We start from the raw sequence: 17,125 nt of genomic DNA, 5'->3' as shown, positions 1-17,125 counted from the left end.
TGGGGAGGGGGGCTCTGGCTGTACAAGCACTTGCTGATCATACAGTGACATCACACAGAAGGGAGCAGCCAAAGGAAGCCAAACCCCTTCCAAGTGTAACTATAAAAAATACATTAAAAATACTTATAGGTGGGGGCGTGGCCTGGAAGCGGAGCAGAGAACACGTAGGGCAGTGGAGCTCTGTCGGCCCTATAGATAGATATGATTTTGCTGTCTCCAGTGAATAGATACATCAAATATAAAAGTGACCAGAGCTTGGGGGGAGGACCCCGTGGATCCCCCTTCGAGGAGCAGAAAGGTTTGCTTGCGGTGACGGTGGGTGCTGGAGGACCGGGATGAGAGACGGACGGCCATTTTGTCTTGGCACTCCGTCGGAGGTCCGCCAGGGTGTGCAAGCTTGTCCACCCTCGAAACGCCAATTCAATTCTGTGTTTGGGCTGGGGGGACCCTGTGGAAATCTCCGCTGTCGGTGAGACCTGCCATTCGCGAGCTGGGGCGGCACGGTACCGCCCAGCTGGTGATCCTTGTGAAGTCAAGATGTCCACCGTAGGCCTGTGAAACAGCACAGCATAGAGAAGGCACTGAGGCTATGATGTGAGAGTCCAGTGCTGATATCCACTCATCTCCCCTTTCTCTGGTCTGGAGGGGTGTACTAGTGCGCCCACCATTGAATGAGAGGAGTCTGATGCTGGCCGAGGGTGATCTTTCCTGTGTGCCATGGAGTGGAGACCCTGGGGGATCAATGTGAGGCAGAGACCCAGAACCAAGCAGATAAAGGTCAGCACTGACAAAGCACAAGTGGACCAAGGGGCTGCAGTTAAGTGACTTTTTTTCACAGGGATTGATGTAATCCCCTAAAAGGATTGGTGTGTGACAGCCTTCTTGTAGCACACTGCTACATCTCCTTATATTACTTGACCTTTCATATAACCTACATATAACCATCTCTGGCAAGACATAATTGGTCAATCTAAAGTAGACAAAACACCCAAATCCATCAAGGACTACCTGAAGGATAAATCAGATGATAACCAGGAACCCCCTAATCAGATTGAATCTGAAAAAGATTACTCTGACAACTCACATGTGAATGGAAGCTCCGACTTTAAACACATTCTGCTAAAGGAACTCCGGTCCAACCATAAAGATCTCACTCAACAAGTGACCATGGTAGATTGTAAATTAGACTGGCTGCAAGAGAAACTAACTGAAAGAGACCATAGAGGCACGGAAACTGAAATGCAACAGGAGAAAATAATAACAAATAACTTTCCATTCAAAGCGAAATGACCAAAATTAAAGATAAAATGGAGGACTATGAGAATCTAGATAGAAGGTTTATTGGGGTGCCTGAAGGATCTGAGAAAGGTTCGACAATAATAGAGTTTATCAGAGTCCCGCTGAATGAGATTCTAGGAAAAGATCACCAGAATCCAGGTTTTGACCTCGAAAGAGCGCACAGATAATTTGGTCCCCGACCAAACGCCAATTACAGACCGAGACTTATCCTGACCAAATTGCTGCGTTACAGGATAAAGAAACCATATTTAAAGTGGCTCAGCAGAAACAACAACTATCCTACCAACAAAGTAAAATTATGCTATTCCCCGACTTCAGTGCTAAAACCTCACGGAAAGAAGAGAGATGCTTAAATGGCAAGAACCGCTGATGAAAGCAGGCATTAAGGTGACCTTATGGTATCTGGCAAAACTGATGTACATCCAACTGTGGCAAACAGCTCCCTTTATGTAGCGCTGGCGTTTGCCCAGGCTCTTCGTGACACAGTCTAGGGTTTCATTTGTAGAAAAGGGGGGACAAACACGTGTATACACACAAGGGGCACTACGCCCTCATCCTTTAGCGGTTTATTTCTCCATTAGTGACACTAAACATTTTAAACACCGTCACTTTAAGAACACAAGAAATCATAAAAGGAAACATCTACTCCTGTCAGGAGTCTGTAAGGATTCTGTTTGATCCGTGACACCTGCTTGTGTGGGTCCATGCATGCAGTTTGGTTGTGACAAATTCTAATTCATATTGCTTTTCCTGGTACTATACAGGTAAATAAGAGCTTCAATCAAACTAAGAACTATGCAGCTAATCATAACAGCTTTATTATAAAGTTTTCATCCTGGTATTATACAGGTTATTAAGAATTTGATTAGTGTTAGGACCTGCACAGATTTGGCCTACCTTGACGTTTGGTGTGCAGGCTTAAGATACTTTGGCCAAAGAATCAAACTAAATGACCATATGTTTTTAGTTTAGATATACATATATATATATATATATATATATATATATATATATATATATAGGTACTTTATTGTGTATTTGTGTCATTGGAAGTAGCATTGGGCTCTGTCTGTTTTCTATGTCCTGGAAAGAGAATCCCCTCTGATCAACGACTCCGTTGCCTTCTCCAGGCATTTAAAAGAGTATTTGATGCCCCTGGTCGTGTCTCCTCCTCTTCAGATTCACTCCTTTGAATCCAACAAGGAATCCGTACCGCAGGCCAGTATGCCATTGAGTTCCGAACCCTTGCTGTGGAGACGGGCTGGAATAATGAAACTCTGGTGACAGCATTTTGGCAGGGGCTTTCTGAGCATTTGAAGGACAAACTGACTTGCCGGGACCTTCCCAAAGATCTGGAGGAACTGATTGCCCTCTGTATCAGAATGGACCTCCGGATACGAGAACGGCAGACTGAACGAGCTCAGTCTCCAAAAACCCCAACAATTCAGCTTGCTCCCCACTTTCAGACCCCTCCTTATTCACCTCTCCCCGAGGAGGAACCGATGCAACTAGGTGATACCAAATTACCTAAGCAGGAGAGAACTATGAGACGTGTGAGGAGGCTGTGCCTGTACGGTGGGCTCAAAGGTCACTGTGTCCTAGACTGTCCTAAATCAGGAAAACTCCAATGCCCAATGAAGATAGGGGAATATTATCTGGACATTTCTTCTATTCTTCCTTCACCACAACCTTCACGGCTCCTCCTGCCGGTTACACTCTCCTGGGCACCAGCATCCATTTTTACTCAGGCTTTTGTGGATTCAGGAGCTGCAGGGAACTTCATAGACCACGCATGTGCAGAACTCCACTCCCTTCCTCTCCATACTAGGGAGATTCCGTTACCAGTAGTGACTATTGATGGAAGACCTCTGACACCTGGGACCATCACTCTCAAAACTAATCCTTTGCTGGTCATGGTCGGGGGACTTCACAAAGATTCACTATCATTCTACGTGATTTGCTCTCCCTCGACTCCAGTGGTTCTAGGACTTACCTGGCTGCGGCACCACAACCCCAACATCGAATGGGCGACCAATCAAGTGACAGCCTGGGGACAACATTGCCATGGATCGTGTCTTCCGGCGTTTCGCACCATCTCCGAGGTTAGGCTACCTACTGAGACTTCTGCATCATGCCTTCCAGTTTGTTACCCGGAATTTGTTGACGTATTTGACAAAAAAAAGGCAAAGGAGTTAGAGGCCGCACCTATCCTCTTTGGGAACCAGAAACCAAGGCTATGCGGGAATACATTTCGGAGAACCTTCAGCGTGTGTTTATTTGAAAATCAAGTTCTCCCGCTGGAGCAGGTTTCTTCTTCGTTTCCAAAAAAGACGGTTCTCTCAGGCCATGCATCGACTACAGAGGCATAAATAAAATCACCGTAAAGAACTGATATTCGCTACCACTCATCCCTGAACTCTTCGACCGCTTACACAAGGGTACCATCTTCACCAACCTGGATCTTCGAGGAGCCTACAATTTGATCCAGATCAGAGAGGGTAACGAGTGGTCATGCCATTTTTCTAAGGTTGCTGCACCCATCATGGCTCTTACGAAGAAAGGGGCAAATCCTAAGATATGGCCCGCTGAGGCTCTTCTTGCTTTCGAGAAGCTCAAGTCCGCCTTTTCTTCCGCACCTGTGCTGATGCATCCAGATTCTACGAAACCCTTCGTGCTTGAAGTGGATGAATTCGATCTGGCAGCCGGAGCCTTTCTTTCTCAAAGGAAGGATTTTCATGGGAAACTCCACCCCTGTGCCTTCTTTAAAAAATTGGCAGCGGAAAGGAACTATGATGTTGGAAATCGGGAACTTCTGGCTATGAAAATGGCTCCTGAAGAATGGAGACATCTGCTTGAGGGGACAACTTCTATGATTTCAATCCTTACAGACCACAAGAACCTTGAATACATTGAAGGGGCAAGGAGACTCGGGACGTGTCAAGCGAGGTGGGCTCTCTTTTTCACTCGGTTCAACTTTGTGAGCTCTTATCGTCCAGGATCCAAGAACACCAAAGCAGATGCTCTATCTCAACAATTCTCTCCTGACGGCTCCGAGGAGATAGAGCAGGGACCGATCATTCCACCTGCACAGATCATATCTGCCGTATCTTCATCATTTCTGCAACAGATTTCGCAGGCTCAGGCAGAGGATCCTAGATCGACATCCACACGTTCATCTAAATTATTTGTTCCTCCCCAATCCCGAAGTGAGGTGTTGCTATAGGGTCATAACTCCAAGACGGCTGGTCACCCGGGGGTTAGGAAGACTCACGATTTCCTCTTCGAATCTTTTGGTGGCCAGAGCACCGCAAAAACGTGCAGGAGTTTGTTATAGGCGCTCAGACGAAGGTGCCAAGGACGTTACCCTGCGGATTGCTCCAACCCTTACCTGTCCCCACCCGCCCATGGACCCACCACTCCATGGATTTTATTGTGGAGCTTCCTCCTTCCAGGGGTATGACTACCATACTGGTAGTGGTCGACCGATTCTCAAGGCAAGCCCATTTTGTTCCTCTCAGGAAGCTACCCACAGCATCTGAACAATCAGAGATCTTTATTAAAGAGATATTCCGCCTCCATGGAGTCCCGACGGATATAGTCTCGGATCCCGGATCTGAATTAGTCTCTAGATTTTGGAAGGCCTTCTGCCAAAGAATGGGTATCTCCTTACATTTATCTTCTTCCTACCATCCCCAGTCCAATGGTCTCACAGAAAGGACTAATCAGTCCTTAGAACAATTCCTCCGCTGTTTTGTTTCTGAGTTACAGGACGACTGGATTGATCTGCTCCCATGGGCCTAGTTTTCCCATAAATTCCACGAAGTACGATTCAACACTGGAATCGCCGTTCTTCTGTGCCTACGGGTACCATCCCGCTGCCCTTCCTCTTTCCAGTCCCCTCTCTGGAGTTCCTGCAGTGGATGACAAAATTCAAGAACTCCAGTTACTCTGGAAGAAAATCCAGGTCAATCTGAGCAAAGCTGCTCTACCGCAAAAAACCTCTCTCTAAATAAACACTTCCAATGGGATGGATTAGCAACCGAAAAACAATTATAGAAAAATGAAATAGTATATAGAATACAGCCCCAAAACAGATGCAACAATCAAAAATGGACATATTGGTGACTGTTAAGCCACCAGAGCCCTATAATTATCAACCCACGTTGTGTGAGTATTATTCCTGACCTTGTCCCTTGCAGGGACAAAAAAATGATCTTAAACCAAAAAAATCTTAGACCAAGCCAGTTACTTTTGTCAACCTTCGGTTGGGACATTCTTTAGTGAAGCCAGAAAATCCTTGACCTCCTTCTCAGAGCACAAGAACATATTTTCATTGTGTTGTGTGACATAGTCCCAGGATAGTGGGCAGCTTTCTGTCTGATTTATAGAAGAACGTGCAGACTTAATATGGAAGTGATCCGCTCCACAGATTCACAGTCACTAAGGCTGGTGGATAGGAAATCCATACCTGACTTTACAATGGTTCTGGTTTCCCTCACCTGCTCTCCTAATTAAGGAATGGGAATATATTGCAGTGAGGTTTGCTGCTCCAGTCTCTCTCTTAGAGCCTGGAGGCTGGAAGGAAACTGCTCCCCAGGATCCAGTTCAGGGTAGACGGCCCCCCCACATGTTGCAGCAACTGAGGATCTGTTGGGACGCTGTCCCCATCTGACAGTTAAGGACTCTGTTATCTCTGTGTGTTATTTAAAGTTGGTAACTGGCTTAGCCAGCCAATATTGCAGATAGGGATATGCATTCGAGTTAGACTCTGACGGTGCTCGTCTCAAATCAGGAGGGCTGGGGTAGGGATGCAAATAAACCGACCACAACCCAGGGACAGAGTCCTGTAAGAGTATCCGTAGTCGGTATGAAAGCAGGGGTCAGGGCTAGCGTCAGAGTTGCAAAGCCCAGGGGACAGGCAGAGGTCAGGGCTGGCGGCAGAAGTGCAAAGTCAAGGAGGCAAGCGGAGGTCAGGTGGAAGGCAGCGAGGTTGGGGTCACGGTCCGGGGTCACCAACAGAAATTCAAAACAGGCAAGAGGGTAAGGCGTAACTGCAAAGACCAACAGGAGCTGCAAACACACAGAACTTTGCTCGGCGACTCCCTATGGTAACTGCAGCCTTATAAAGCAGGCTGCTAGTACCCAAAATGGCCGCAAAGAGCAGAAAGGGCAGAACCCTTTACTTGACGCCTGGAAGGAGTTTAGGTAATGAAGACTAGCAGGACATTTGGGGTGAGTTAAGCAAGACCTGCCTCACTAACGGAAATAGGCTATAACATTTTCTATAGAACGCCCATATGTAACCTAGCCAAACCGACGTCTGCTGGAAACTATGTGTGCAGAGAGCAGGTAATCTGTACATGTGGTGGAGTTGCCCTAAAATGAACGCTTTTTATAAAAAGGCTTTCAGTGAGATAAAGAATATTAAGGAGGTAGCTGACGCCGAGGGGTCACGTTGCTATGGCAACGTGACATCACGCGACCCCACGGCGTAATTTGACGCCACATTGCCATGGTGACGTGTCGCCGAAGACAAGGTAAGTGAAGTTGCAGAGGCCTCATACGATCCCCCGGCATTAATTTAAAGGCCTTGGGGGAAGAGCGCAACCACCGCGCCCCCCTGAAAAAATCTTGGGTGCGCCCCACAGTTTGCACACCGCTGGTTTAGGGCCTTACTAAGTGTGCAGTCCCCACAGGCTCAGGAATACACTATACTGCCTGGGATCAGCCATTACATATTGCTTTTGGGCGAACCCCTTTGTAGACGCCTCACAAACCCCCTGTTGGGAATCACTGGCTTAGAGAATAGAATATGAAAAGGTTGCTTGGCTTTCCAAAATGTTTAACTTTTGACCACTTATATTCTTCCAAATGCCCTCTGACCCCTTTTAAATTCACTAGAGAAAAAAAACATAGTTTGGGCATAGATTCCTGACAGAAATTCCTGTGGTACAAAATACAACATTGGTTTGAGTTAGCGCAACATCACATATCAGGGAATAACTGTAAGACCTCTAATATTGCCTATTTCTTGGTATTTGCAATGATTCTACAATTTGCATGACTACATTTGAAATAAACATTGTGGGGAGCGGGGGCTATATTTTGGGGGAAATGTAGGGTAACAAAGTTCCCACGCCCTTTTTTGATTTCTGACACATTTTTACAGGTGAACTAGAAACTCCATATAGTGATTATACAATTACTAGGCAAGGGCCCAGGGAATAAGCCTCTTTATTAGCTCTCTCACAAGAACAGGTTGGGCTAATGGTGAAGAAAACTCTTGATTGGCAAACCCTCTCCCCCACTCAGGGGCCCCTAATTAATTGTAATTAAATTCCAAAGAAACAAAAGCAGTCAAATCTTCGTCTTTAGTACGATCAGATTAGTGTAGGGACGCCAATTATATTGTTTTATTCTCTACAAATGGTTGTTGTTTTATTTTGCTGGCTACATGGGATTACACCTTTTAGTCCATTCTGCGGTCAGGCACGTTCTGCATAATTGAAAGCAATAAATGCTAAGTATTATTGTATTTGCTGTGGCTGCGTCCCGCAGAATGAGATAAGGGAGCGTAGTGTCAGTCCGAGGCGCTGCTATTTTTCAAACTACACTTGCAGTGCCATTCCTATAAAATGGCAGCAAAAAGACAAATAACAAGGGCACAAACCAAATATATGAATGCAAAAAATGTACTTCGTTACAGGTTTATTGAGAGCCAACGTTTCGATCAACAAGGGAATCTTCCTCAGGGTTTCCCTGATTTTCTCATTGTAGCTACGCTTTATTCAAGGGAATATTAAAGCAAGCCTCTCTGGCAGCAAAGGGGTTAAGCAAATCAGCTTAGCACTGCTTAGTATATTTGGTCCTAACTGATGTTTTCACTGCAAGCTTTTAGGATCACTGAGGTCCATTTTTGATATGAATATAATAAAGTATATATTCCAAATTAATAACTTTTTAATGTTTTTTTTTGTTTTTGTTCCTTAGGTTTGAAGCAAAAACACACAGGATATGAGGAGGTAAGATTCATAAATATTATCGCTGTACTGTACATACAATTAATTTGATTTGTCGATATCAGAAACTATTTGGAGAACAGAAATATGTTGTTAGTTTTACATTTAGGGCCTTATTTTAAATATCACAAAAAACAACAGTTCGGGGTGTTTTCGGAACAAAAATCCCTATTAAAGTCTATAGTGATTTTCGGATGAAAATAGCCCAAATGGCAGCTTTGGCATATATAGAATTAACCCTTTACTGTTAGTTTTAAATGATTATGTAACTGTACTATCACATATTATTACTGTATATAAATGTTTTTACAGCGCAACCATAAAACGTATTATAGAAGGTGTCATTTTAGGAACACTGCTTTTAAAGTGAGTGAAACAAGGGTGTCATATGACCTTGGACCCGTCACCTTATCTCCATGTGCCTCAGGCACCCAAGTTAAATTGCAAGCTCTTCAGGGTAGAACTCAAAGTACCTGCACAATTCTATGTACAGCACAGTGTACAACGTCAGCGCTACATTCGAGAAAATACTGTTAATTATCATACACATGAAAACACGGAACAATAATCTAAAAATAACAGCCTGGGGTGTAGGAAGTAAATAGCGGGAGGACATTTGAATAATTTATAACCTCAGGATCATTGTCACTCTGGCAGCCTGGAGGTCTCTGGCAAAGTGACATGTCCCAACTGCAGTGAGAACATAACCGTCCCTCACTGCATTATAACGAACTCTGCTGATAAGGAGCGGAAGATGCAACGTGATCATGAATAAAGGGTTGGTTGTAAGCACCTGATACACATCTCTTCTGCTGACAGTTGGAAATAAATGGACAATGCAATATGTCGGTATCTGACAGATAAAAGATAAGACTTCAGATTACAGATGGTTGATGAAATATAAAGCTGTAATATCACCCACTCACAGCAGCAGTCCCCATAGAGGCCTATGTGAGTTTACCTCATATAATGTTAGTTGCCTAGTGAGCATGTCCTGTACTTAATTGTGTGTGTGTGTGTGTGTGTGTGTGTGTGTGTGTGTGTGTGTGTTGTGTGTGTGTGTTGTGTGTGTGTGTGTGTGTGTGTGTGTGTGTGTGTGTGGTGTTAAAAATCATGATTTTTGTCATCTCTGGCATCTGAGGTTACCATGGTAACACATACAGGACACCTGCAAGCTCATATTGAACCCCCAAAATAACCACAACATATATATAAGCATATAGGTGTCACAGAGGAGTGCTACTGAGCATGGCGATATATATTTAAAACCAGAGACAGAACATGAAACACAGACAGAGCTCAGTGCACATCCAGTGAAACCTATAAACGGTACAGTGCCTAAATATATATGTATAGATATCTATTCAATAAAATGGTTTAGCAATGGTTTAAAATAGTTTAACAGGGGAACTTGCTTGCTTGCAGCATGATTGTGACAAATCTAATACAGATTGCTTTTCCTGGTAATGTACAGGTTAATAAAAGCTTCAATCGGCCTTAGAACTATGCAACTAATTTTGACAGATTTATTATAAATCATTCTTCCTGGTAATGCACAGGTTATTAAGAATTTATATTAGTGTTAGGGACCCTTGAGATGTGGTCTGCCGTGTAGTGGCTCAGGGGCTTACAACACTTTGGCCAAAATGTTAAACTAAAAGACCATTTTATTTAATAGATATCTATACATACAGCAGGGCCCTGCTTCTCGGCGCTTCGCTTCTCGGCGATCCGCTGATACGGCGGCACTGAGAATGGGGCCGCCATGTTGGTTTGTAAATCGCGCATGTGCAGAATGGGCGGGTGCACCCGGCGCGCATGTGCAGACCACAGGTTGCACATGCGCAGAACGGCAAAAATGCCGGTTTGTGCATGCGCAGAAGTGAAGATCGCCGGATCCGCTTTCTGGCGATTTTCACTATACGGCGGGCCTCTGGAACGGAACCCGCCATATACCTGGGGCCATGCTGTATATATTTAGGCACTGTACCGTGTATAGGTTTCACTGGATGTGCACTGAGCTCTGTCTGTGTTTCATGTTCTGTCTCTGGTTTTACCATGGTAACCTTTACACTGCACTTGGCAATGGGGAGAGCTCCATTTGAATCTCCCGGACACTTAATATTTCAAATGCTTATATCTCCGGAGCATCAGATGTAAATAATAAAAACCGCATTTGAACGACTTCAAGTAAGTAAAAAATTAAAGTCTAAAAAAAAATGGCTTTACATGCAGAGTTATATCTAAGGCAGCGGTGCGCAAACACCCCGCGTCTGCGCCCCCTACCTGCTCTGCTCCTGCGTCGCGACCCCCCTCCCTTTAATCTTGCGGCAAATGATGCTGCGGGGTCATGGGACGTCACGTGACCCGCGGCATCATTTAACGTCACGTCTCCAGGGCAAAGGGCGTCATTTGACGCCGCGTTGTTATAGAGACGCGTGACTTGAGCCAGGTAAGTAAGTTTACAGAGGCCTTGCGCTCTCAGGGCGGGACCTCTGTAAACGCCGCAACCCCCCAGAAAAGTATTGCGCCAGTTTGCGCACCGCTGATCTAAGGGTCAAGATAAACATGTGTACTGTATACACATTTTCAGTATAATTGGCTCTTCTTAGAAAGATCCCTTAAGGCAGGAGTTCCAGTCCAGTCCTAAAGACCCTCCTCCCCAACAGAACAGGTTTTCAGGATATCCCTGCTTCAACACAGGTGGCTCATTCAAAGTCAAAGACTGAGCCACTGATTGAGCCACCTGTGCTGAAGCAGGGATATCTTTAAAACATGACCTGTTGGGGGGGGGGCGGGGAGAGGTCTTGAAACCTGGAGTTGAGAACCTCTGCCTTAAAGTAACTTGTTTACTTATTTGTATCTTGTGAAAAGAAGTCAGATGATTTCCTCATCTTCTGTTCCACTGAATGCAAACATATCAGCCAATTCTGTTTATTGATTTGAATGATGTTGGCTTCATTAATTATTTAAAAAAAATCAAATACAATGTAGTTGTAGATTTCAGGGCTGATAAACTCTCTAATCTCCCAAACGACATTAGATAAATATTGTTCAAACAATCTGGTTTACTGGCTATGCACTTCTTTAACCCATGCTGTGCTGAAAAGCTGTGTAATGCAGCAGGCATAAGCTTATAGGGGTCTTTGTTAAAATGGACATAACGTAAAAGGTGACACTGTGTGCTCATTTGCATATCATTACCCAGAATCCCTGGCTGCAGTGGAAGCATTGTATGCTAAGAGATAACAGGGAAAGGCAGGGTTGCAGACCTGTCTGAGACATGTGAATGTGATCGCAGGTGATATTTTTATTTTCTGTAAAACCAATCCAATGCTTTTACTAACCATAAAAAAATAACACATTACAAAATATAGATAGTTAGAAACACTCATGTTTGTGTGATGTTTTTTGAAAGGCCGCATTAAACCGCTTAAACATGCTTGGTTCACTTTAGTACCAAGAGGGACTGAGTTGTATTTCATCCATTTTTAATACTGCTGGGCAGGTCTTGCTAGCGATGTAGAGATATTAAACCTCACATACCAAAATCAGCCCGTTTTAATGTAGAAATACACATTTTTAGCAGTAATAGTATACTCCATATAAGGAAGCCAATTAGACCACTCATCTGTTCACCAAGTGTTTCTGATGCTTCTGTGAGCTAATCAGGGCTGCCCCTTTAATAGATATAGTTTAGAATACAGAACGCAGGGTTTGCAGGACCGATAGGGAGTGTGGGGAGGAGGCGGTTTCAGTCATGGGGCTGTTTGCTGGAAGCTGGGGTCTCATGTGAGTCATATGAACAGTCCTCTGGCACAGGGAAGGCGAGAGAGAAAGACTGTGAGATGCGTGAGAAGAAGCACAGGCGGTGATGGGTGAGGTTCTGTGTATTAATGCTGTGCGCGGCTGCTGTGCCTCTGAGAGAGGGGTCACGGAGCACGACGACGGAGGGCGTCCGGCGCACGAGGAGACGTCTACATTGGAGGTATCTGGCATGTGGGGTACCGTTTACCCACTTCCACATACTCGCCCACTTTAACGCTCTGATGCTTTGCTGGCTCCTCTAGAACTGAAGAGGTTAAAGTGGAACAAGAAGCTGGCATTGAATGACAGGGAACCAAACGGGTTAACGAGTAAATGGTGATGGCTTAGGGCAGACTGTTGCGTTTCTAACTAGATGTTCAACATCTTTGCTTTAGGATGCGCTTATAGTGCTATTGCCGGCGACACGACGGTGACGTCACGCCGTGGTTGCTGGAAAAATTGACTTGACTTCCAGCGATCGCAACCAAGCCGTCGCGTTGCTTCTACTATAAACGCACGCGACGTCGGCAATACATTTGTTTTGCCGCGACATCGCGTCGCCAGCACTATATGCGCAGCCTAAAGCATCAGTGCAAGCTGCCGTTTAAAAAAAAAAAAAAAAAATATACAGGCATACCCCGCTTTAAGTACACTCACTTTAAGTACACTCGCGAGTAAGTACATATCGCCCAATAGGCAAACGGCAGCTCACGCATGCGCATGTCATCACGTCCTGAACAGCAATACCGGCTCCCTACCTTTACCGAAGCTGTGCGCAAGCAGGGAGACTATAAAGCCTGTTACAAATGCGTTATTTACATCTGTTATGCACGTATATAACGATTGCAGTACAGTACATGCATCGATAAGTGGGAAAAGGTAGTGCTTCACTTTAAGTACATTTTCGCTTTACATACATGCTCCGGTCCCATTGCGTACGTTAATGCGGGGTATGCCTGTATATATATATATATATATATGTTTTCCCTTTTAATATGTGCATCAATACAATCCACACAATGATAAGTAATTAGTTAAAGTTGCCGATCCATTCTCCTGTGATTGATCGGCGAAGATTCAGCTCGGGGGTTCATTAAATGGCTCTCAGTGCAGCAGAAGAGGACTAATGATGAAAGGTTCTGTGGGGAAGATCATGTGACCAGCCAGTCACTAGACACAATTGGTGCACTGCTAGATTGGGCAGGGTTTAAAAAGGGGTGTACCAGAGCCTGTTTCAGAAAAGGAAGGGGATGTGACTTTGTAAATTTTTACTATAGAAACAAAAATGCTTGTTACATTATAATACATTGAAAATGTCATTCAGAGTTGTTGTTTTTTTTTTTAAATGCTACAAGTATTTTCTCATAATACAGAACTGATTTATCTAAAAAAAACATATATGTAGTATATTGCTTGCCTACAGCTTAAAGTTTGCGAACCAGGCAAAACGTACAAGGTTTTTTAGGAGGTTTTTGTACTAAAAACTGGGCAAAACAATGTATTGGGAATCACTAAATGGTAATGTGCGGGTCACATGACCCTGAATTCAGGTCACATGACTTTTTATTACCTGCCTTTTTTTGCAAACTACAGGCAAAAAGTGCTGATAGTTTGAGTAATGTGACTTCTCGTGGAAAAGGGAAAATTTAAGAGAAAATCACAAAAAGGACCTTTTCATCTCTTATTTCTAACCTTTCTAGCACGAAAGAGGATAATGGGAGACTTAGTTTATTACAAAATAGTTGTTGATCTGTTTAAATGATAGCTGGGCCAAGTACCCATCATGTGTCTCCAGCAACAGATAAAACGTTATCAATGATTATTATTATTATTACATTCCATTTAATATTTGATGTTGCCTTGATTTTTGCTACTGCAGTCACAGCATAGGAGATATAGATTTATAAGCTGGGGGTTGAAGTGGTTCAATAAAAGTGGAACTGTAAGTTTATAAATAAAATAAAAAAGTAAGGATACTTTGGCTTTCCAACCAAGAAAATAGTGGTGCCCCCGATTTGCAAATACAAAAAACCCAGGCGGTGCTATACTTCCCCCCCAAAAAGGGGAAGTATAGCATAAAACCCCCGCATAGTTTTATCATAAAACCTTATAAACAGGACCTGCATGGCCTAATCACTTTATTTTTTGAGATTGGTGTGTCTCTTAGTTTAGATCAGCGGTGCGCAAACTTTTTGAGCTGCGGCCCCCTTCCTGGGAGCCGCAGCGTTCGCGCCCCCCCTCTCCCGATTGATCGGCATCAAATGACGTCGCAGGTCATGCAACGTCACGTGACCCCAGTGCGTAATTTGCCGCGCGTTGCCATGGCGACGCGTGATGCCACGTGACCCCTCGGCGTCATCTGATGCCGCGTTGCCATGTCGACGTGTCGCCAAAGACTCGGCTGGCAGCAGGTAAGTGAGTTACAGAGACCTCACGCCTCCCCCGGCATTTAATTTAAATGCCGTGGGGAAGCGCGCGGGGCCGCCGTAACCGCCCGCGCCCCCTACAAATTCTCCCGCCCCCCTGTTTGTGCACCGCTTCTTTAGATCATAAAGCTTATTCTATTATTAGTAATAACTTTATTTATATGGTATGTTTTTCTCCCAATGGGATGCAAAAAACTTCACAGTTACAAAAAGGGAAAAATAAATAAACATTTAAGGTTATAAACGGGACCAAACACAAGGAAAGATACAATATAGGATGGCATGGTACTTTAGCTATTAAATGCCGGACAGGTTGTGGTTCATTAATGCCTGGGTAGACAGCCTGAGCCTGTTTTTATAGATTTCCAGAGAGGGGGCCTCTCCAACTGTACGGGGCAGACTGTTCCAAAGAGTGGGAGCAGTGTGGCTAAAAACTCAGGCCCAAAAGGATGTCAGGGAGATTCTGGGAACGGTTAGGAGTCCTTCATCTGCAGATTGAAGTGAGTGAATGGGAGTGTAAGGAACTAGAAGCTATTTCAGATCGCTGGGACCCTGGTCATCTAATGCAGGGGTGCGCAAACCTTTCAGTTTGCGCCCCCCTGTCTGCACTCCTCCACTGCTCGCGCCCCCCTTCTTACCTGCTCCTGGGCTTCGGTGGCGTCATATTAGATCACGATGTCATTTTGACGCCGCGTTGTCATGGCGATGCATCGCCGAAGAGCCACGTCCCCCCCTAGAAAATCCCGCCCCCCAGTTTGCACACCCCTGATCTAATGCTTTGAATGTCAACATGCCAATCTTGAAATAAATTTGCCATTTTACAGGCAGCCAGTGCAGAAAAGGGAGAACAGATATCATGTGGGAAGACCGGTCTGGTTAGTTAACAACCTGGCCACAGCGTTCTGCTAGTAAAACATTATTCTAATCATATTAGGAACTATAATTACAATGTAAAATGTGTATGTTGGTAAAATAATATATCAGATAATAATTACCAGTGCTCCAATATAAGAACGACAGCCTGCAGTCAGTCCTGGGTACATGGAAGAAGGAACAGAGGGCACAACGGATTTTTGCAAAAGAAAACTCATTTATTGAGCCTACACACAACGTTTCGACCGTGAAGGTCTTTCTCAAGTGACAAAATAATATATACCATTTATTAGAAAATGGGGAAAGTTTTTCGCTGATGTGTTTGCCATTTTCTCTGTAGCTTGCAGACTTCAGTGAAGTTGCGTGTCCCGTGAGGTTGATGCCCCCGCAGTGGTACCACACCGTCCAGCTGCGGAGAATAAGATCGCAGCGAGCTCGGAGCAACAGTGACCCCCTCCAGGGGAAGAATTTGCTGCAGGGTCTGCAGTGGGTAAGTGAGTGGATGGGGTGCGGTACCATTGAGTTTCTCACTCGCCGCTCTGTGTGACCTGAGACGGCCTCGGACTTGAAGGCTTCTGAGTTGGGAAACTGGGATGTCACTTTAGTTGTGTGTGGGTTTTTTTTTTAACCCCTTCCCTGCCAGAGGGCATCTGTCACGCATTGCATCGCTGGCTCCTGTAGCAGTGAATTGGTTAAAATAAAGTCAACGCCTATTTTTGCTTATTACAAAAGTAGGATAAGCCAGACGCAGGCTACTTACCACTTCAAAGTAGCAATGTGCTTGAGACTCCACTGGCTGTGGACGTGTGAGACATTTTGTGAGATCTTTAACCTTTTGAGTGTCCCATGACGTAGTTACTACGAACTTTCGCTTATTTGCGCCTATGGAGCGCTCAAGGCAATCTGGCGGGAAAAGACTGATACTCCGCTCGCACCTCTGGCGCTCATAGGGATAAGCTATGTGCTTCCAGCTGGAAGACAGAAGGAATCTCTGGCCATGAGCTGATGGCTGTGATCGATATATCAGAAATGTAATTGAGCCCAAGGTCATCAAAGGCAGAACATTTAAATAAAAAAAGAACAATTTATTAAAGTAATCCTGAGAGCACAATACTACATTTATAAATGCTTGGCATAGCATTGTAGATACCTAATTTCTCATTCGAATTAATGAGATTATTAACAATACATTGAGGGAAAATGTTAAAACAAATTGATATAGAAATTAAAGAAATACAAACAAAATTGGAACCCTATATAGAATCAGAGGGGTTCAAATTCAAAGGGAGACAGAGATCAAAGAAAGACTGGATAAAATAGAGGGGAACATAATTCAGATTAAAAAGAAAATGTTCCTGAGACAAAGTAGATTATGAGAATAACTGTTATAAAAGTTGGAAAAACCCATACAAGAACACACACAGTTCTAATGAAACAGAGAGAAGAACCAGACATATATCAAACATACGGAAAAATAGTGAATCTAGAGATTAGAAAAAACAAATATACATATAGAGAATACAAACATAATAGCCACGCGAACATGACTCCAATTGCAAAACACAGAGGATATAATCCACCCATAACCAAGGATAGATATGAGAATTGCCATGATAGGGAATTCTATTATAAACAATCAGAAGAACAAAGGAAAACATGGGTAGGACAGAGCTATAAAGAGAAAAAGACCCATTATCCAAA

At 44.2% G+C, this 17,125-nt stretch overlaps 1 protein-coding gene across 4 annotated transcripts in view; it reads left to right on the top strand.

The window, feature by feature from the left end:
• Positions 1-17,125, top strand: part of CDK15 (cyclin dependent kinase 15) — a 98,552-nt gene that overhangs the window by 10,809 nt on the left and 70,618 nt on the right. For 2 of the 4 annotated variants that reach the window (XM_075608618.1, XM_075608617.1), the window contains exons 2-3: positions 8,290-8,321; positions 15,765-15,914. In XM_075608618.1, coding sequence (XP_075464733.1) covers positions 15,804-15,914 — 111 coding nt within the window. In that variant the 5' untranslated portion in view covers positions 8,290-8,321; positions 15,765-15,803. Of the gene's footprint in view, positions 1-8,289; positions 8,322-12,050; positions 12,307-15,764; positions 15,915-17,125 lie in introns of those variants that run through there. The other 2 variants (XM_075608616.1, XM_075608620.1) reach the window with 2 other exon arrangements.

The sequence above is a fragment of the Ascaphus truei genome, chromosome 7, assembly GCF_040206685.1.
Source record: "Ascaphus truei isolate aAscTru1 chromosome 7, aAscTru1.hap1, whole genome shotgun sequence".
NCBI classification, from domain to species: domain Eukaryota; kingdom Metazoa; phylum Chordata; class Amphibia; order Anura; family Ascaphidae; genus Ascaphus; species Ascaphus truei.
This window is presented reverse-complemented; position numbering and strand designations above follow the sequence as displayed.